The sequence below is a fragment of the Myxine glutinosa genome, chromosome 6 (assembly GCF_964187855.1).
Source record: "Myxine glutinosa chromosome 6, kmMyxGlut1.1, whole genome shotgun sequence".
Lineage (NCBI taxonomy): Eukaryota > Metazoa > Chordata > Myxini > Myxiniformes > Myxinidae > Myxine > Myxine glutinosa.
In genome coordinates, this window is record NC_136266.1 from 134,593,704 (window position 1) to 134,612,445 (window position 18,742).

Genomic DNA, 18,742 nt, shown 5'->3' on the forward strand with positions numbered 1-18,742 from the left:
TGGTTTCATTGACTATCTCTACCACACAGCATCATTACCAACTGCATCAGCTGACATGGTATTGTAGGAAACAGGAAACAATGTTGGCCAATGTCAAACTAAATGTGACTTTGATGAAACGAGCAATTGACATAGCAGAAAAACAAGTTGTATTTTATGCTCTTTCATTTTCCTCTTCCTTTTCCTGTCTTCTTCTTCGTACCAGTACTTGCAAAGCCGCAGCATGGGTATGCACTGACCAGCTTTGCCCTGAAGTTACACACTGCCCAAACAACTTGCAGTGGCAGATGAGGGGATGCTTAGTGACCTGCGACTCGCACGACAGATCCTTAACCTGCTCTGAAGGTCGCTACCAAGGCTGCGTTTGTCCCAATGGCACTGTGCTTTTGGTAGGTTATTGGAAGCAATTATTTGGGATGCAAGTGTAGTTCGGGTAGTTGTCACAGGCAAAAAAGGTTTGTTTTGTTGCCAACAGGACGACGGTTGCGTGCCACCTTCCGAGTGTCCATGCCAGCACAACGGCCAAGAATATCCTTGCAATTCCACCATCCAAAAAGACTGTAATACTTGGTGAGGATCTGCAGCAATGTTTGTTGATCAATTAATTAATTAATTGTTGCTATTTCATCGTTAGGCCAAACTTAAATATTGTGCATGACACTTGAGACGCAAACTTGATCCACATGAATCTTATAGTCGTAATAGTGTGATTAATAAGCTGTACGCTCACCTATGCACGATGCCCTTTTCAGATGGCATGACAGATATTACAGAACTGATTGATGTCAGAATTCAAAAGGTTTACTATATTCTTTACCACGAATTTTAATGCCCTCAGACACATCTCTAAAGGTGCCATATAGTAATGAAGATCAGCCAAAGAGAGGTTGGGAAATTGTCCTCATTTAACAAGGTGACTGAACGATTCATTATAAATACCTGCAGCACCTGCACTGAGCGGCGGTGGAAATGCTCACGGCGTCGTTGTGCCGGGACTTGCTCAGCGACCGGTGAGGGTCACTTGGTGACCTTCGACGGGCATGCCTTCACACTATCCGGGGGATGCAACTATGTGTTGGCTCGTCATGCTGCTGGTCACTTCACCGTGGCAGCCGAGAGCGTACCATGTGGCACGGGCGGAATGGCATGCACGAAGGCGGTAACGGTGGCCATTGGGGGAAGCACTGTGCAATTGTTGCGTGGTGAGCCACAGTGCAAAACTTCATTCATGACATATAAATCAAAATTTGTTGTACTGTACATTGAAAGAGATGGAGATGAAAACAGAGTGATGAATGACCTGGTGACACACTGACCAAAAATGACCAGAAATGACAATGACCAAACACCATCGTGACAAATTGACAATGAGAAGGAGTGAGGAATGATTCAGACGTACTTGACATCTAGAAATTTGCAGATTTGCACTTTTTTGCCTCAAAAGATGCCACTTTTAGAAATGAATAAAAATATTTTGTTCATTTCCTGTTCATGCTCCAATAGTGTCTTTTTTTTTTCTTTTTTTTTGTATACAAGATCGAGGCTCGTGAAAGCTAACATTAATCACACAAAAAGTCAAACCGACACAGAAAGCACAAAATAAGGGGAGCAATAGACAAGATGGGGAGAGAGGGGGAAGGACACAAACAACATTTGAGAGCAGGGACATAGAGAGAACTGTGGGAGGGAGAGCGCTTGGGGGGAGGTGGGAGAGGTATAAAACATATGGACACTGCAAGGACTTCCAGGAAAGAAGTTGGAATTTCAAAAAAGTGGATCTGGGGTGAATTAGCCGGGGTAGAAAAGATCAAGGTTTTGGATTGGGGAAGATAAGAGATGGTGGTGAACAGCTGTTCTAAAGACCTGGAGGGTGGAGTGGGATTGAAGAGAGTGAGGGAGTTTGTTCCAGAGGCGGGAGAAAAGAGGAATGAAGGAGTGAAGGTGAGCAGAGAGTCTTGATTTTGGCCGTTTAACCATAAGAGGGTTGCAGGCAGATCTTGTGCGACCTGAAGGAATATTTGGGGGACAGCACAGAGAGAGCTGGGGGAGCAAGGCCGGAGAGGAGTCGGTAGAAGACAGAAAGACCACCAACCTGCCTGCGGTGAGTGAGTGAAAGGCCCTCGGAGTTATCTTCATCGCTGGAGATTCCAATGATTCTGAAAGCTTTGGCTTCAACAGCGTGAAGCCGAGCTAGGTGTGAGGCAGGAGCACCAGCCCAGAGGGGAGAGCAGTATTCCATTGAGCTGCGGATGAAAGCCTTGTATGTGGTGAGGTATTGGACATTATGTTATTACATGGACATTATGGGTGATTTAATAAAAAAAACATTTACTCATTCCTTTACACCATTGCTTTGTCAAATGATATTCCACTTTTGTGTTCAATTCCCATTAGCGGGTCTGATTGACCTGTGCATTGAGAATGAGCTGGGAATGAGAATGAATAAAAAAAAAATGGCCTGAGGATTGCGAGTTGTGGAGATGATAATCAATTGAAGAATGATGTGCGGATTGACATTATGGAGATGCAATGAGTTAAAGAATGACCTGAGGATGGCAAAGATCTCCATCGCACAATTGTTATTACCCAAAGGAGAGATATGAAAATAGATTAAGAAATGACATGAGAATTTGAGACTTTTTAGCCAAGCCATGCAATAAACACAAAAAAAGGTAAATATGGTGTGGTTTAAACGTTACTGTATAATATATGTGGCCATACATACATATAATATTTTTTATTTGTTTCCGCATTTTAGTAATCCCCTTCCATTGCTAACCCCTCTGATCATGGCGTGCTCAGGACGAGAGCTGACGGTGAACGGAGCTCCGATTCGACCACCAAAGAGCTACGCCGGGATTGGCCTTAGCCTAAGAAGGGCTGGTCTCTTTGTGATATTCACCTCACAAGTTGGATTAACCCTACTGTGGGACGGAGGTAAATATGGTATTTTTGGTACCAAGGTTAATGTCATAATGCTCATATTGGAGCACTAAACTCAGCTATACAACGAAGCTCACAATGTTGCCCAATGTTACGTGGCATAATACTGTTCACAGTTTCTACTGAACTTTGCACGTTTATGGAGTACTGCTCTCCCCTATGGGCTGGCTCGCCTGCCTCACATGCTCCTCAGCTTGATGGCCTGGACAAAAAGGCCTTTAAGATTATTGGAATCTTCCATGATGAAGCTGAGTCTATGGGTTTAGGCGCAGACAGGTTGGTGGTCTCTCTGTCTTCTACCGCCTCCTTTCTGGTCTTGCAACCTCTGCTCTTTCTGTGCATTGTCCCACGTCCCCACCCCCCCCCCCCTTGATCTTATCGACCCTCATTAACCCCAACCAAATCCCATGCGCCCTCTGTGTCCAACTTTTCCACCACTCCATGCATGTTTTGCATTCTGTTTTTGTCTGTTACGTCCTTATCTGTTTACCGTACTAGCTCTTCCATGAGCCTCAACTATGTACACAAAAAAGAGGATTGTTAACAAAGTGGATATGAGGGTATGCTAGACTGTCCTTTCGAGGAGAGGTAGTGAGAGTGTGAGATTTGTCAGGATTGAAAGACATATTCCAAGTGTTTAACCAACTTGTGATTTTGTAATGTCTGAAGAGAGGGAAGACGTTGCAACCTGCTTATCTGAAGGATGTGGGATGTCACGGCAGAGGGCGGAGTCATCAGCAAGAGATACAGATGATTTTCCAGCGAGTCAGAGAGATCATTTATGAAGATCAAGAATAGGACTGGGCCCAGAAAACTGCTTGGGGGCACTCCAGCCTTGACAGGGAGAGAAGATGAAAGGATTCTGTTGTGTGCCACACGTTGGCTTCGAGAGTAGAGGAAGTCAGTAAGCCATGTGTGAAGTTGGCCTTGGATACCATATGCAGAGAACCAGACTGTTAACACATGATCATAAATTAATTATCTTCTTTGTGATACACAGATTACCCAACATTAAAATTAAATAATGACGAAACAACCTTTAATTCACAATCTCACGGGATCTCATGATATGTGACAGACAGAATCACAAGCATGTAACTACATGGACATTATTGGTTCACGAGTTATCAAACAGAGTGACCACTATATTCGTCATGAGTGTGTGTCTGTCTGTCTGTCCGCAGCATAACTACCTGATGATATCATCCGATCTTGATGAAACTTGGGTGGGAGGGTGATATCATGATCTAGTTGTGTCCTGTCTGGAGTGGGCGTACTGTGCCCATTGTGGGCGGAGGGACGCCCGAAAAAGATGTCTTTTTAGGGGGTAATCGAGTTCAAGCTACACCTTCTCCGACGGAGTTGGTGGAATCTGACAGGGGTTTCGATATTTGGTTAGGCCAATGTCACGTGTCTAGCCCCACGGAGCTCGATTTTTCATTTTCGCCCCAAGGTCAAGGTCACAAGGTCACGAAATTTAGAAAAGTCAATTTTTGATGGTTTTATTACATTGTTCGCTTCCTGTTGGGGTGAAATGTCGTACATGATCTTATATTATCACATACATCATGAAATACAAGTTTTCGAACAAATTTCAGAATCTTCGACCTTTGACCTTTGAAGGTCACAAAGGTCAAATTTTCAAAGTTGTCGGAATCGAACCGAATTTTCGGTATGGTGTAGCTAACTAACCTCATAACTGAATATGAATGAATGAATGATCGTTTTAAGGCCATTTTCCCCGCTAGAGCGGGGGTTAGCCTTGCGGGCCCCATGACAATCATGGTTCCCTGTTTGAGGCAATGTTTTTATGGCCGGATGCCCTTCTTGACGTCAACCCTTGGTCACGCTCTTACGATGCGCAGGGGTACTGTGTACCTATTCTAAACCGGGGTACACACCGTGATCATTCATCCCAGCAAGCTGGTACTCAATTTGCCGACCTTGGAAGGATGACAGGCTGAGTCAACCCCCCTGGCGTTAATTCAACGATCGACCGGGATTCGAACCCAGGATCCTAGGATCCCAAGCTAACCGCTAAGCCAACACCAACTCATAACTGATTATACATTATTTTCTATCTCATTTCAAGGTCAGTAACCTTCGTTTTGACATTTCCAGGTCAGCACCACACACAATTACGTACAGCTGGCTCTTAAAGGCCTGCGCACGCAGCGCATTGGGGCCCTTGGTAAATGGGCATGTACATCGCATATCGGGGGCCACCACCTGCCACGTGGGCCCCCGACCCCCCAGTCCGGGCCTGTTTCGGTTATAGTCCGTCCTTTGTCATTGAATACCGCTCGCTCGTGAACCATCGTCGTCTCCTGACTTGTTATTATTATAGTTGTCACCTTATTTTGCCAAATTAATCAAGCATTCGGTAAACTTTGATGAGTAGTACCATACACACATTCTTACAATGGCAGGATTGGCAGTGCAAGGCTCATCTTATTCAACAAACCAGTTCATTCATCTGATTTGTATGACCTATCCCTGCTCTCTTCCTCCCCCCACCCCCACCAGGAACCCGGGTTTACATCAAACTGGCACCTGAACACCACGGCCAAGTTGGAGGCCTGTGTGGAAACTTTGACAACAATGCAGCTAATGACTTCATGAGTCGCCAGGGGGCGCTTGAGGCATCCGCAGAGCCCTTTACTGATTCGTGGAGGCTCAGCCCAGCCTGTCCTGAAGCCAGTGGGCTTAAAATTGTTGACCCCTGTACTGTGAGTGGAACCTCCTTGAGAAAGTTTGACATCACCCGATTAAGTGCTTTCTACAAAAGATTGAATTGAGGCACCAATGATGCTACGCAAATCATTCAATGAACAGTTATAATACAAAAACACTTTGTTCCGAGAGCCATCAGAAGATTTTCCATACATTTCTCGTGTTATGCATTGTTCCCATGTTCTTCAGGCAAATCCCCATCGAGTCACGTGGGCACGCAAACGCTGCAGCGTACTCTCTCAGGCACTCTTCACACCGTGTCACGAGGCCGTACCCGTACGCCGGTACTACAGCTGGTGTGTGCACGACGCATGCGGGTGAGCAACAAGTTGCTGCATATTGCTTATATAGTCAGGTTCACTATGTCAATAAATTATATTTCGTTCAAAATCATGGTAGATTAGCAAACCGATACATTTTTGGAAAGGTTATAACATAAGGAAACTAAAAATCAATGTTTACATTTGGAGAGATACCTGTATGGCGGCCATTTTGGATTTTCAAAATGGCCACTGTAAAATACATATTTTGTTCTATTTCTGCCTCTAATTACCCTAAAAACTTTGTAAAATATACTAAACCTATATTGTCAGGGACAAGGAATCCAATGAAAGTATCAAATTAGTGCTATGGGGAATGGTAAGACACGAATCAAAGGTTTTGAATTGCAAAATACTGTCTTTATATTCGCGATAAGTTGCATAATCAAATACATGTTATCATTTTGTACAGGCAGTTAATAACATCAAAATGTGTCACAATAATTAATATCACCAAACATACACAGGCAGTCAGCAAAATCATATATACACATGCAGTCAGTATAACTTCACATCTACACAGGCAGTCAATGACAAAATATACACAGGCAGTCAATGGCATCAAACATACACGATTACAGAATATGCCATTTAGAGTTCGTCATCACTGTCCTGTGTGTCGTATCCGACAATATAGTCCGCATCGTTTTCGCAGTCCGTCCCACACAAGCAAAGGTCGGTCAAATTGAGTGGCAAATCGAATTGGTCGAATGGTCGATCGAATCGAATTCGATGAATCGAATCGAATCGAATCGATCGAATTGGTCGAATGGTCGAATGGTCGATCGAAGCGATTGGTCGAATGGTCGAATGGTCGAATGGTCGATCGAAGCGATTGGTCGAATGGTCGAATGGTCGAATTGGTCGAATGGAATTGGTCGATTGGTCGAATTGGTCGAATTGGTCGAATCGAATTGGTCGGAATTGGCAAATGTAAACATTGATTTTCAGATTTTCCATGTAATAACGTTTCCAAAAATGTATAGGTTTGCTAATCTACCATGATTTTGAACGAAAAAACATAGTGAACCTGACTAATAGGTTGTGACTGCCACAACGGATAGCACGTGACCAATGGACTGGATGCACATCTTTTCCAAGGTGCAATACGGGAGGTGACTGTGAATGTCTCTGTACCGCCATCGCCACCTATACGGAGGAATGCAACCGGCATGGTGTTTACATCCGCTGGAGATCACAGGGATTGTGCCGTATGTCTACACCTACACCTGTGCCATGCGGAGTTGTTTACTGAAAATTCATCAGTGTGTGTTGTTCCAAATTGAGATGATAATGAAATACTTTGGGTATCCAATGAATAAGGCTGTTAAGGAGTTTGAACTGATACTAGAGGTAGTGCATTATTACTTGCAAAATCGAAGATTTTTCAAGTATATTGGTCGGTTGCGTTTGTGGTTCTGTCTGTTTGTTACTTCGCAAAAAAAAACATTTTTTTTGCAAGTATGTTGATCACTCCGGTTTGTGTGTGTGTGTGTGTTTGTTTGTGTGTGTGTGTTTGTGTGTGTGTGTGTGTGTGTGTTTGTTTGTGTGTGTGTTTGTGTGTGTGTTTGTTTGTGTGTGTGTTTGTTTGTGTGTGTGTTTGTTTGTGTGTGTGTTTGTTTGTGTGTGTGTGTGTTTGTGTGTGTGTTTGTTTGTGTGTGTGTGTGTTTGTTTGTGTGTGTGTGTGTTTGTGTGTGTTTGTTTGTTTGTGTGTGTGTTTGTGTGCGTGTTTGTCTGTCCGCTCACTTATTCTTGCCTAAAGGTCACAATTTTAAACCGATCTTCACCAAACTTTACCAAATAGTAGAGTTCATGGTCCGACAAAATCATATATATTTTTGGGGTCAAAAGGTCAAAAGGTCAACATAGGCCAAAGGTCAACCACTTTTTTCAAATTTCTAAAATCCTCAATTTTCATCCAATTGACTTGAAATTTGAATAGGATTTTCATATCAGCCAACTGAATTCAACCACCAGCTATTTTTGAGGTTAAAAGGATGCTCTACTGAGTGCCATTCCACTTTGTTCTGTTTTACCAAGTGCCGCTCTATGAGTGATTTTTCATTTGTCTGTCTCTTTGTTTGTCACCGGCCTACAGGTCACAATTCTAAACCGATCGTTACGAAACTTCACCAAGTTGTATAGGTCGTCCGAATTGAGAAGCCTTTTGTTTTTGTGGTGAAAAGGTCAAAAGGTCAACATAGGCCAAAGGTCACAAACTTTGCCAAATTTCTAAAATCCTCAATTTTCACCCGATTGACTTGACATTTGAAGCGGACTTGCATATCTGGTCACTGAATTCAACCACCAAGTATTTTTGAGGTCAACATAGTCCAAAAGGTCAACATAGGCCAAATTTCTAAAAATCCTCAATTTTAATCCGACTGACTTGAAATTTGAAGAGGACTTGCATATCTGGTCATTGAATTCAACCACCAAGTATTTTTGTGGTCAACATAGGCCAAATTTCTAAAATCCTCAATTTTCATCCGATTGACTTGAAATTTGAAGAGGACTTGCATATCTGGTCACTGAATTCAACCACAAAATATATTTTAGGTGAACATAGGCCAAAAGGTCAACATAGGCCGAATTTCTAAAATCACCATTTTTCATTTGATTGACCTGAAACTTTAAGAGGATTTACATATATGGTCACTGAATTCAACCACCAACTATTTTTGAGGTCAACATCGGCCAAGTTTTTTAAATCCTCAATTTTCATCCGATTGACTTGAAAATTGAACAGCATTTGCACATTGAGTCACTAAATAGGGAAACTAACTATTTTTTGAGGTCAAAAGGCCAAAGGTCAACTCAAGGTCAACCTTCCAAAATCATCATTTTTCATCTAAAACATCGTCACTTTTCTTCCTATTGACCCGAGCTTTGATCAAGATTGTCAATTTTAATCTTGATGAAATGGACAATTTGCTGTATCAATGGAACTTTTTTTTCTTGGGGGGGTTGGTGGAGGGGGGGGGGGGGGGGGAGAGGGTGGAGACGGATTTTGCAAGTACCGTGCTCCGCATGACGTCTTCTTTTTTATTTATTTATACCATCACATCCAGCTGGTGCAGCGATGCTGGTCTTGGGTTGGCGTCATCATGGTTTATCATATGCACATTCAACGTTGTCTGTTGCACGGAAATTAAACAGTTGGCCTTGTGGATACTGATGATGTCCGGCCAATTTCAGGCGTCAGTCGGTTAACGGTGGACCAATATTGGGGTGATGGAACAATGTTTGACCATTGATCAAATTGACATTGGCCAACAAAATGGCCACCATTGGACCAACGTTGGTACAACTTAGGTGTAGCAGGTGGGCAGCTATTAATTATAATCATTTCAAAATTTTCATAATTGAGAAATGCAATTCGTTCAATGTCAAAGAGACTTGATATATATTGCCTGGCAGATGCAAGATACATGATACAATTGAGAAACATTATGTAATTGCATACAACAGATGCCAATCATATACACACAAGCTCCAAGCTCAATTGAACCCTGGAAAAGCCTCATTTATTTGTCACTGCTTCTCACTCGGTGTATCTATATTGTGGATGATTGGGTGGAAATTTCATGCTATTTTACACCCCATTGATGAGATGGTCACGACCAAACATGTGCTACCATTGTCAACTCAGGATATATATATATATATATATATATATATATATATATATATACACACACATACACACACACACACAGATCGAATCCTAACTTGACTAGGCAGCAGGGCATGGCCTGTTCGTAGACCCTTCTGAGTTTGCAGTTATGACATCGTCGTGATGGTATCATCATGTCATAGACTATTTATTGATCTATAACTGCCAAGGTAACCTTTATAATATGAGTTCCCTTCCAAGGAACTTCAACACAGGAGGAGGCCATTAGGCCCATGAAACCTCTGCAATGATTGCCAAACATCAGCTTGTTTTTCCATGCTATGTCCTTTTTAAATGCTGAGCATCAAGCAAGGAAGCAACGCGCACCATTTTAAAGTCTTTGGTATGACTCGGCCAGGGTTCGTTCGAACCACTGACCACCCAGATGCAGAGCGGATGGTCTCTAACCATAATGCCGCCGAGTCTAGTGACTTTTGGACGCTTGATGTACCAAACCTTTAACAGGATGTCAAATCAATTTTTTAATGATCTAGTACCACGACATTGTTCAGGTATATCTTACACACCTAAGAAGAAAAAAAGGTTTCTTGAAGAATCGATAAAATAAGACTTTCACTGGTGTTGCAATGACGTAACAGTTTGAGATAACCTGAAGATTTTGGGATAATCTAAAGTGATAAAAACCAAAGCAGTTTATCCTGTGTCCAGATCAGTGTGATGCTGTAGTAAGACTGTATAAAATGTACCTTAAATGGCAAAACATCCGAGCTATCTCATCCTGTGGCTGTGACAGCCTTGCAGTGTGACAAAGGCTTGGTATACATGCCCTGTGGACCTCCATGCCAGCCGACCTGCCGCACAATCGCTGACGACACACCTTCCCAATGCGAAGACCTGCCCTGCACTGAAGGCTGCTTCTGTCCTGAGAACACCATCCTGCACGGTACCGTCCCTCTCAGGCTGTCTAAGCACTAACACATGAGTTGCCCAAATAAGAAAAAAATATCGACAATTAAATTCTAAAGTACATTTTATGCAACTTTTGTATTGTAAATCATAAGCGCATGGGCAAAGGGCAAGGGTCGCCTAATGTTACATTTGATGCATAAATATATACAGTATATTCAATTCTGTTCGTCCCTGTAGAATGTGAATGAAGTGAGACCACCATGGTATCCTTTATCCCTTGGCAGACGATAGCTGCATCAGCCCAGATGACTGCACGTGTGTCCACAACGGCGTTGGTTATCCAGCAGGGACGCAGATCATCGAGGATTGTAGGAACTGGTGAGTCTGCATGGAGTGGTACTTACACATACCCTGGTAGTTTTTCACAAACTGAGTTTGATGTGAAAATGCACAGCTAAGGCTCGAGGAATACACCGTTGTAGCAATGCTTTATGCGTAATTTGCATTCCAGTGAGGAAGTGTTTGAATGCAGTATCACCTTTTAGATGCATCATGTTGACTCAAATCAAATATAACCATTTTCCGACCAAGGGTGTGTCATTAATATCATGATAAAAATCAGGGTACTTATTGTTTCAACATTCTTTGAAGTAAGACTTATTGTTGATTTAAGTCTTTGCTTCCATGTGACCCTTTTTTCAAATTTATTTATTTATTTTTATACAAGATCGAGGCTCGTGTAGAAGCTAACATCAATCACAAAAAAAAACAACAAACGGACACACAAAATATACAATAAAGGGAGCCGGAGGCAAGATTGAGAGAGATAGTGAAGCACTCAAGTACAACAGCAGAGAACAGGGACATCGGGAGATCTGTGGGAGGGAGAGGGCTTGGGGGGAGGAGGCATGGGAAGGCGGGGGGTGGGGGGGGGCGGGGTGGGGTGGCGGTGGGACTACATTGTTATTATTGATAACAATTGTCATGATACCCTTGTTATTGTTGGCACTATATTCTAATATTCCTTTTCTTCCTGCTTCCCTAAGCACATGTGAAAGAGCCTTATGGGCCTGTGATGGAGTCCCTTGTGGAGGTTATGCCGCAACGTGCTCTCCAATCGAATTCCGCTGCAAGTCCTTAGGTCGCTGTATCCCTGCAGCTTGGACCTGTGACAACCAGGACGATTGTGGTGATGGTTCTGACGAGCGGCACTGCCCACTGCCGACGGCCAAACCGTTCTGTGGCCCTGGACTTTTATTCTGCCATGAAGGCCGCTGTCTACCCCCAGCACTCTTATGTGACGGCACGGCCGACTGCAAGGATGGCTCTGATGAGCAAGATTGCGTGTACCCAACCCGTGGACATAGACCCCCGTGTGCTCCTGGACAGTTCTCCTGTACCACTGGGCATTGCATACCGAACAGTCTTGTCTGTAATGGGAAGAATGATTGTGGCTTTGATGATCTTTCTGATGAAGCTGGTATGATTTTTAGTTTTGTTCACTTCTGTGTTTTACCAAACTTTTCTGTTTTCTTATTTCTGTCTTTCTTTTGACAAACTGTTCAGGATTAAATAAACAAATGAATTAATCAATAAATTGACATATGTTCGATTCCTGGTCTGGGCGTGTAATTTTCCTACATATGTCAATTAATTAATTATAATCCTGTTCATTTATTTAATTAAAGTAATTTATTGTCTGACAATATTTTACATTAAGATTTTTCATGTTGAATTGCCAATGGATTGTTCATCATGCAAAATAACCTGAGCATGATTATTTTCAACAAATTATTCTGAAATTTAATGTTTTTTGTTTGCTTTTGTACAGAATGGATATCACATGACTCTTCTGCTAATGTCACTTTCCAGATTGTGGCTCACCTTGCAACCGCAGTGAGTTTGGCTGTACGGATGGCCCTTGCGTTTTATATGTCCGGCGCTGTGATGGAAACACAGACTGCCGGGACGGCAGCGATGAGACGGACTGCGTCTGTCGTTCGGGCTGGCTCCAGTGTCCGGAGGGCTCTTGCATCAGGCCGGACAGGATATGCGATGGCCGAGACGACTGCCAGGATGGTGTGGACGAGATGATTTGCAAGCAACTACCTGGTGAGTGATTTGCGTTGCTTGGAAATAGCAATTTAGATCTCGAGCTCTGGAGCTACTCGTATTTGATCTGCATTCTCTACCAGTGAAGTCTGAAATAGGGAAAACTGGATTTGCAGTAACTCGACTCACCAGTATCGATCACTGGCTGAATCAAATCCATGCAAAATCCATTAAACCTGTCTGATCCTTCTGGTTTGAGATGCTCTTCATGAGAAGCATGGAGTTTGGTTGTTGTTTTCAAGTACTTTTCAAGCTTTCTCATAGATCCTCATGGCAAATAAATGTCTATCTTTTTGAAAGCTAGGTTTATGAATTATCAACTCTTCAGTGGAACTGTTCGTTACAGTTCGAGAAAATACAACTAAGAAAGCCCGAGTGATAAAAGGCAGCCATTATTCAATTTGATTCAGCCGCAGTTGAAATTGTCCTGATGCTTCGCCTGCATGACATCTACTGCCTGTAAATTTAATATGCTGTGTGATCCAGCCCATACGATGACGTCAATGAGAAGTCTCAGGCTCATGGAGAAGCTGTAAACACCAAATCACTCACAGACATAGAGACAAATACTTGAGACCACACAAGACTTGACTTCAGACAAATACAGCCGCTGAGCTTGGGGAAGTGGTGTAAATTCGTAGATCACTCTGGGTACCAGCAACACCATCTCTGTAATCATCATCTCTCTACCTTTCTCTCTGCACTCAGCAGGGAATTAAGAAGAAATTTCCTCTTCCCCATTTCGACGCCAACCCATGGGGTTTGTCCATACTCTTTCTTCTAAATGCTGAGCGCCCAGCAATGAAGCAGCACGTACCATTTTTAATGTCTTTAGTATGACCTAGCCACTGTTAAAATCGAGCCACAGACCTCCCAATCTTAGAGCGAGTACTCGAAGTATTATGCCACTGAATCTTTTTTTGAAGTTTCCTGAATATACCATGTAGGATTATATGAGGGGAATTGAAAAAGTTATACCAACGAGATGCATACTCACAACAGTCCAAGACACACCAACGTTTTTCTTTTATAACACCAGAAACACCCACTTCATGCAGGAGTGACACCGGAGGTATACGATCCTTCTAATTCTTTAACGGCCACAGTTATTCCCACATTTTTGTTGGGTTGGCTGGGGGAAACTCGGCCTAAGTATTTCACAAAGCGGCTGGCCAAGCCTGACGTTTGACTGAGGTTAAGCTAGGAATTTGTAACTTGTTCAAGATACCACCAATAGCTCGCCCACTCTTTGTGAAGGATACCATAGGATCTTTAAAGTCAACCGGAATGCCTGCAGACGGGACTCCCAGTTTAACACCCATCCGAGAAACAATACATTTATGAATCTCCCTGCCTGTGAAACAGCGGTATGACAGTTTATAGCTGGGTTGGACATCAAATTCATTTATGTTTTCACCCCTGTCTGTCTTTGTCTGTTTGTTTGTGAACAGGATATCTCAAAAAAATTATGGATGTATTCAGACGAAATTTAGTGGAAAGGTTGGGTGTGTGACAAAGAAGAATTGATTCAATTTTGGTGAAGATCCGAATCCGGATCCGATAAATTTTTAAAGTGATTCTTCACCATTGAGTGATAAGGCTAAAACCAATATATAGCACGATATCTCAAAAAGTTGTGGATGAGTTATGACAAAACTAGGTGGATGAGTTGGTGAGGTGCCAAAAACAAGGTGAATCAATTTTGGTTCAGGTCCAGATCGAGATCTGGCCGATCAATGGGATACAAAATGTTCTAGTTGGTAAAAGAACACACCCCTGGTGTGCAAACAACAACAACATGCATTTTAAGGCCATTTTCCCTGCTAGAGCGGGGGTTAGCCTTGCGGTCCCCATGACAATCTTCTCCATTTTGCCCTATTTTCTGTATCTCCCCTTGTTAACCCCCTTGCCCGCATTTCTTCTTCCACCACCTTTAGCCAAGTCTTTCTCGGTCTTCCCCGTCCTCTACTTCCTTCTACATTCATTTCCATCACTCTTCTCAACCAGTCACTTTCATCCTTCCTCAACACATGACCAAACCATCTCAACCTGTTTCTCTTCACAGCATCCATCACAGGCTCTATTCCCATCATCTTTCACAATTCATCATTTGTGTTCCTCTCTCTCAACGATACTCCACACATCCACCGAACCATTCGCATTTCCACCCTTTCCAGCCTTCGTTGCTACTCTACGTTCATTACCCCCTGGTGTGCACCAAAAAAAATTCAGGAGTTACTGTTTAAAAAAGTAATCATACGTTAGAAATAATTGACTGAATAGTTTTTACATCCAATAGGTTTAATATTTTTTTACTTTCCCACGAAACTCCATGCTGAACTATTTATATACACCTTAACGCGGAGTTTGTCTAAGGCGGAAATCCCGCTTGGGGAGGGGGCCAAATTATGTCGCTGCAACCTCCGTCATGTGACCCTTTAGTCCCTCTGGCAAGTTTGTTTGAGATTGGATAAATAACGAGCGAACACATCACGGTCAGACGGACACCAAATTGCATATTTTAACATGATAAAAGTTCCTAATTCTTAATTACATACTCATATTGGGGGAAAGCAATGTCGACATGTCTTGGGCTATTGTGACTACATTGCTCATATAACTTTTTGAATGCCCCTTGTAAAAGGAATTGCTCTATGAATTGTACCTGATATGGAAAGAATATTTATTTTAAAAAGATGAAGTCGATTACGATTATTAGTAAGGGAAACATATGAAAATCTGTTAACTAAATTGTTACCAAAAAATTTCTTCACCAATATGTTTGTAAAGGTGTGTAATAACATGTGTTAAAATGTTGAAGGTCAACTCCCGTGGGAAACCCAGAAAAAAAGCTGTTGAATTCGGGTACCGAAAAAGTATTTTCGAGAATTTTTATTTTTTTTAATCGGCCCTTAAGTAACTTATGAGGGGTCAAATAAGGGTTTTTCATGATTCTGAGTTGATTGTTAACATTTATATTTCACCACAGACACTCCTTTGTGGAAAAATAATTTCTAAATATATCTCATTTTCTACTTTGCAGGACATGGAGTCTAGCAATATGGATGAAGAGTGAAGACGTTACTCCACCTGTGCTCAATTGCTTCATCTGTGCACGCTCGGATACACCAGCTGAAAGGCTCATACAGGCAACTCCAAAGGGATACTCAACTTTATTGAAACAAGCAGAAACTGTCAAAAATGTTACTGTTGTGGAATGTATGAAGGAGGCTCAAAAGGAAGGAAAACTGAGGTACCACCAGAAGTGTAAAAATGATCTGAACAACAACTTTGTTGCAACCACCAAGAAGTCAGCTCAAGCATCAAAGGCAGAGAAAGAGTCATCAAAGTTGAAGAGAAGACGCACTACTTGTGAGTTCAGTTCATCAACTGGCTGCAGTTCTAGAAGATCACAGTCAGTTGACCTCCTGTATAAGGATGTATGCATTCTTTGCAACCAACCAGCCCAGCTCTACAAAAATAATCCAGCACAAGCTAGAAAGAAATACAGAGTGCCAGATAATTTGACTGCAGATACACTGAAGGCAAGCTTGCTGAAGACAGCACGGAGTTGCGGGGATGACTGGGGCACTGAAGTCACTGGACGCCTGGAAGGGATCAACGACTTGGTAGCAGAAGAAACACTGTACCATTTGCGATGCAAACTTATGTTTGCGAGAGGTGACAGTTTGTCCAAGACTGATGAGGAAGGAAAAAGGAAGAGAGGACAGAGGAGTATTGATGAGGAGCGAGAGGCAGTTTTTATTGAATTCTGCGAATGGTTAGACTCAGAATTAGAGCATGGGGTAATGAACATGGACCAAGTCCATGAAAAGCTGCAGGAGTTTGATCAGTCACCAGAGAAGAGCCTTTCTTATTCAAAGCATTGGCTAAAGATAAAACTTCTAGAGAAATACGAAGACACCTTGTATTTCACAACACAGGAAAGAATGGCAGATGTACTCTGTCTCAAAGATGGCACCGACAATATTCTGCGAGAGCATCATGCTAATCTTGACCATGGAGATGAGAAGACTCAGATCATAAAGACGGCACTCAAGTTCATATCCAATGATATTGCCTTGATTGATTTAGGTCCAAAGTCATACCCCACCACACACAGTATGACTGACATCGATAGTCAGCTGACACTTGTTCCTGCAAGCCTTCAGATGTTCTTGAGACCGATTGTCAAGACAGGAATTTTATTAAGGCCTGTCGACCTCGGTCTGGAGTATTGCCACACCAAATGGGGCTTGCCATACAACTTGATCATAGATTTGGGTCAAAATGGATGCTCAACAAGTTCCACCGGCTGGGATACACTGAGTCTTACACGGAGACACAAAACTACAAATACTGCTTCCTTAATAGTAGGAGTGGAGATGATGTTCCAGATACTTCTGGCACTCTTGACACCATTGTGGAGGAAACCGATGAACAGATCAATGATGAGGTTGCGGTTGATGCTGCGCTTGAGGATCAATCAGTGATGACAGCCAAAGTGCCAGCCAGTGAAAGTGAATTGTCAAGTAATGATCAGGTGGTCTTTATGGAGGTTGGGGAAACAAACAATGCAGTCACTCAGTTTGTTGGAGACAATATAGATTTAAACATTGTCTCTATTCACGGAAACACTCCCTTTCACTCAATGGTTGGATCGAAGTCACCTCTCCGGCACCACCTTTGCCAGATCCACAGACAACAGCAGCTTTCCCCCGGGTGAAGTTGAAGGCACTCGACAAAGCTAAGATCCTGAGAGGAACTGAAGTAAAGATTATTCCATTTACGAACAGGAAACAGATAGGAACGAACGCGATCATGTTTCTCCCCCTCGCTGAGCTTTCCTCCTCCCTGGCTCATGATCAGCCACTCCTCACTCCAGGTGACACACTCTGGGCAGCGGGGTGGGTGATCAAAGCCAACGATCCTGAGTTCCCACACTCCAACTGGAATGGCTGGATGAAGAGAATCCATGCTAATGATGCAAAGCAGAGCACACAGATCGAGTTCCTCCCAGTTATTGAAGGAGACAACAGAGGGATGCAGAGGGTGCAGCTGCACAACATTCACTCCGTGCCTACCTGCAGACCCGGGACTGGATCCTTCTACAGAGCATGTCTCTGAACCCCAGTGACTATGGATGGACAATAGGTGTGCATGGGTATGAGCCAGTTCCAACACTGGACCCCACGGCTCCTGAGGAGCTATTGCAGTTCACGAGCTGTAATTGTCATGGAGATTGTAGCAACCGGCGATGCAGCTGCAAGAAGAATGGGGTCACGTGCATCTCGGCCTGTGGAGTCTGTAATGGCATTACATGCAGAAACTGCAGTCATGATGTTGTTGAGTCTGAAGAAGACATAGACAATGACTGTTGAAACTTCTGACATTGTGAATGAGAAATAACTCTTGAGTATTATATATGTATGTGAAATAAAAGCTACTTTGTGTGTAAATGTAAAAGTGAAAATATAAATGTTAACAATCAACTCAGAATCATGAAAAACCCTTATTTGACCCCTCATAAGTTACTTAAGGGCCGATTAAAAAAAATAAAAATTCTCGAAAATAATTTTTCGGTACCCGAATTCAACAGCTTTTTTTCTGGGTTTCCCACGGGAGTTGAACTTCAACATTTTAACACATGTTATTACACACCTTTACAAACATATTGGTGAAGAAATTTTTTGGTAACAATTTAGTTAACAGATTTGTGAAATATCTCATAAAATGCCCTTACTATATGTTACTCTTGAGAATTATGATAAATTAAAATACCTTTCCCTTGAAAACGTATTTACCTATTTACCTCCTTTCCCTTGGATCAGTCACATGTGGGCCTGCACAGTTTGCGTGTGACCAAGGGTCATGCATCTCTTCGAGCAAGGTCTGTGATGGTGCAGCAGATTGTCCCACTGGCGAAGATGAAGACCGTAGGAGCTGCCATGGTGTGGTAGTGCCCTATCCAACACCTGCAGTTCCTGTGCAATGGCACCCCAATCTTCCCCATCCAGGCTTGCCACCAATTGATGGAACGGAGAAACCCATGGGTGAGAATTTGCGTATTGAGCTTATCCTTGTGGAC

The 18,742-nt window shown here is 42.7% G+C and overlaps 1 protein-coding gene across 1 annotated transcript in view; it reads left to right on the forward strand.

Moving 5' to 3' along the window:
• LOC137429455 (SCO-spondin) overlaps positions 1-18,742 on the forward strand; it is a 444,698-nt gene that overhangs the window by 104,775 nt on the left and 321,181 nt on the right. The window contains exons 17-28 of the mRNA XM_078781076.1: positions 206-389; positions 476-570; positions 946-1,202; positions 2,803-2,937; positions 5,470-5,672; positions 5,866-5,993; positions 7,098-7,207; positions 10,427-10,576; positions 10,827-10,920; positions 11,589-12,083; positions 12,440-12,654; positions 18,486-18,707. Coding sequence (XP_078637202.1) covers positions 206-389; positions 476-570; positions 946-1,202; positions 2,803-2,937; positions 5,470-5,672; positions 5,866-5,993; positions 7,098-7,207; positions 10,427-10,576; positions 10,827-10,920; positions 11,589-12,083; positions 12,440-12,654; positions 18,486-18,707 — 2,288 coding nt within the window. The remainder of the gene's footprint in view (positions 1-205; positions 390-475; positions 571-945; positions 1,203-2,802; positions 2,938-5,469; positions 5,673-5,865; positions 5,994-7,097; positions 7,208-10,426; positions 10,577-10,826; positions 10,921-11,588; positions 12,084-12,439; positions 12,655-18,485; positions 18,708-18,742) is intronic.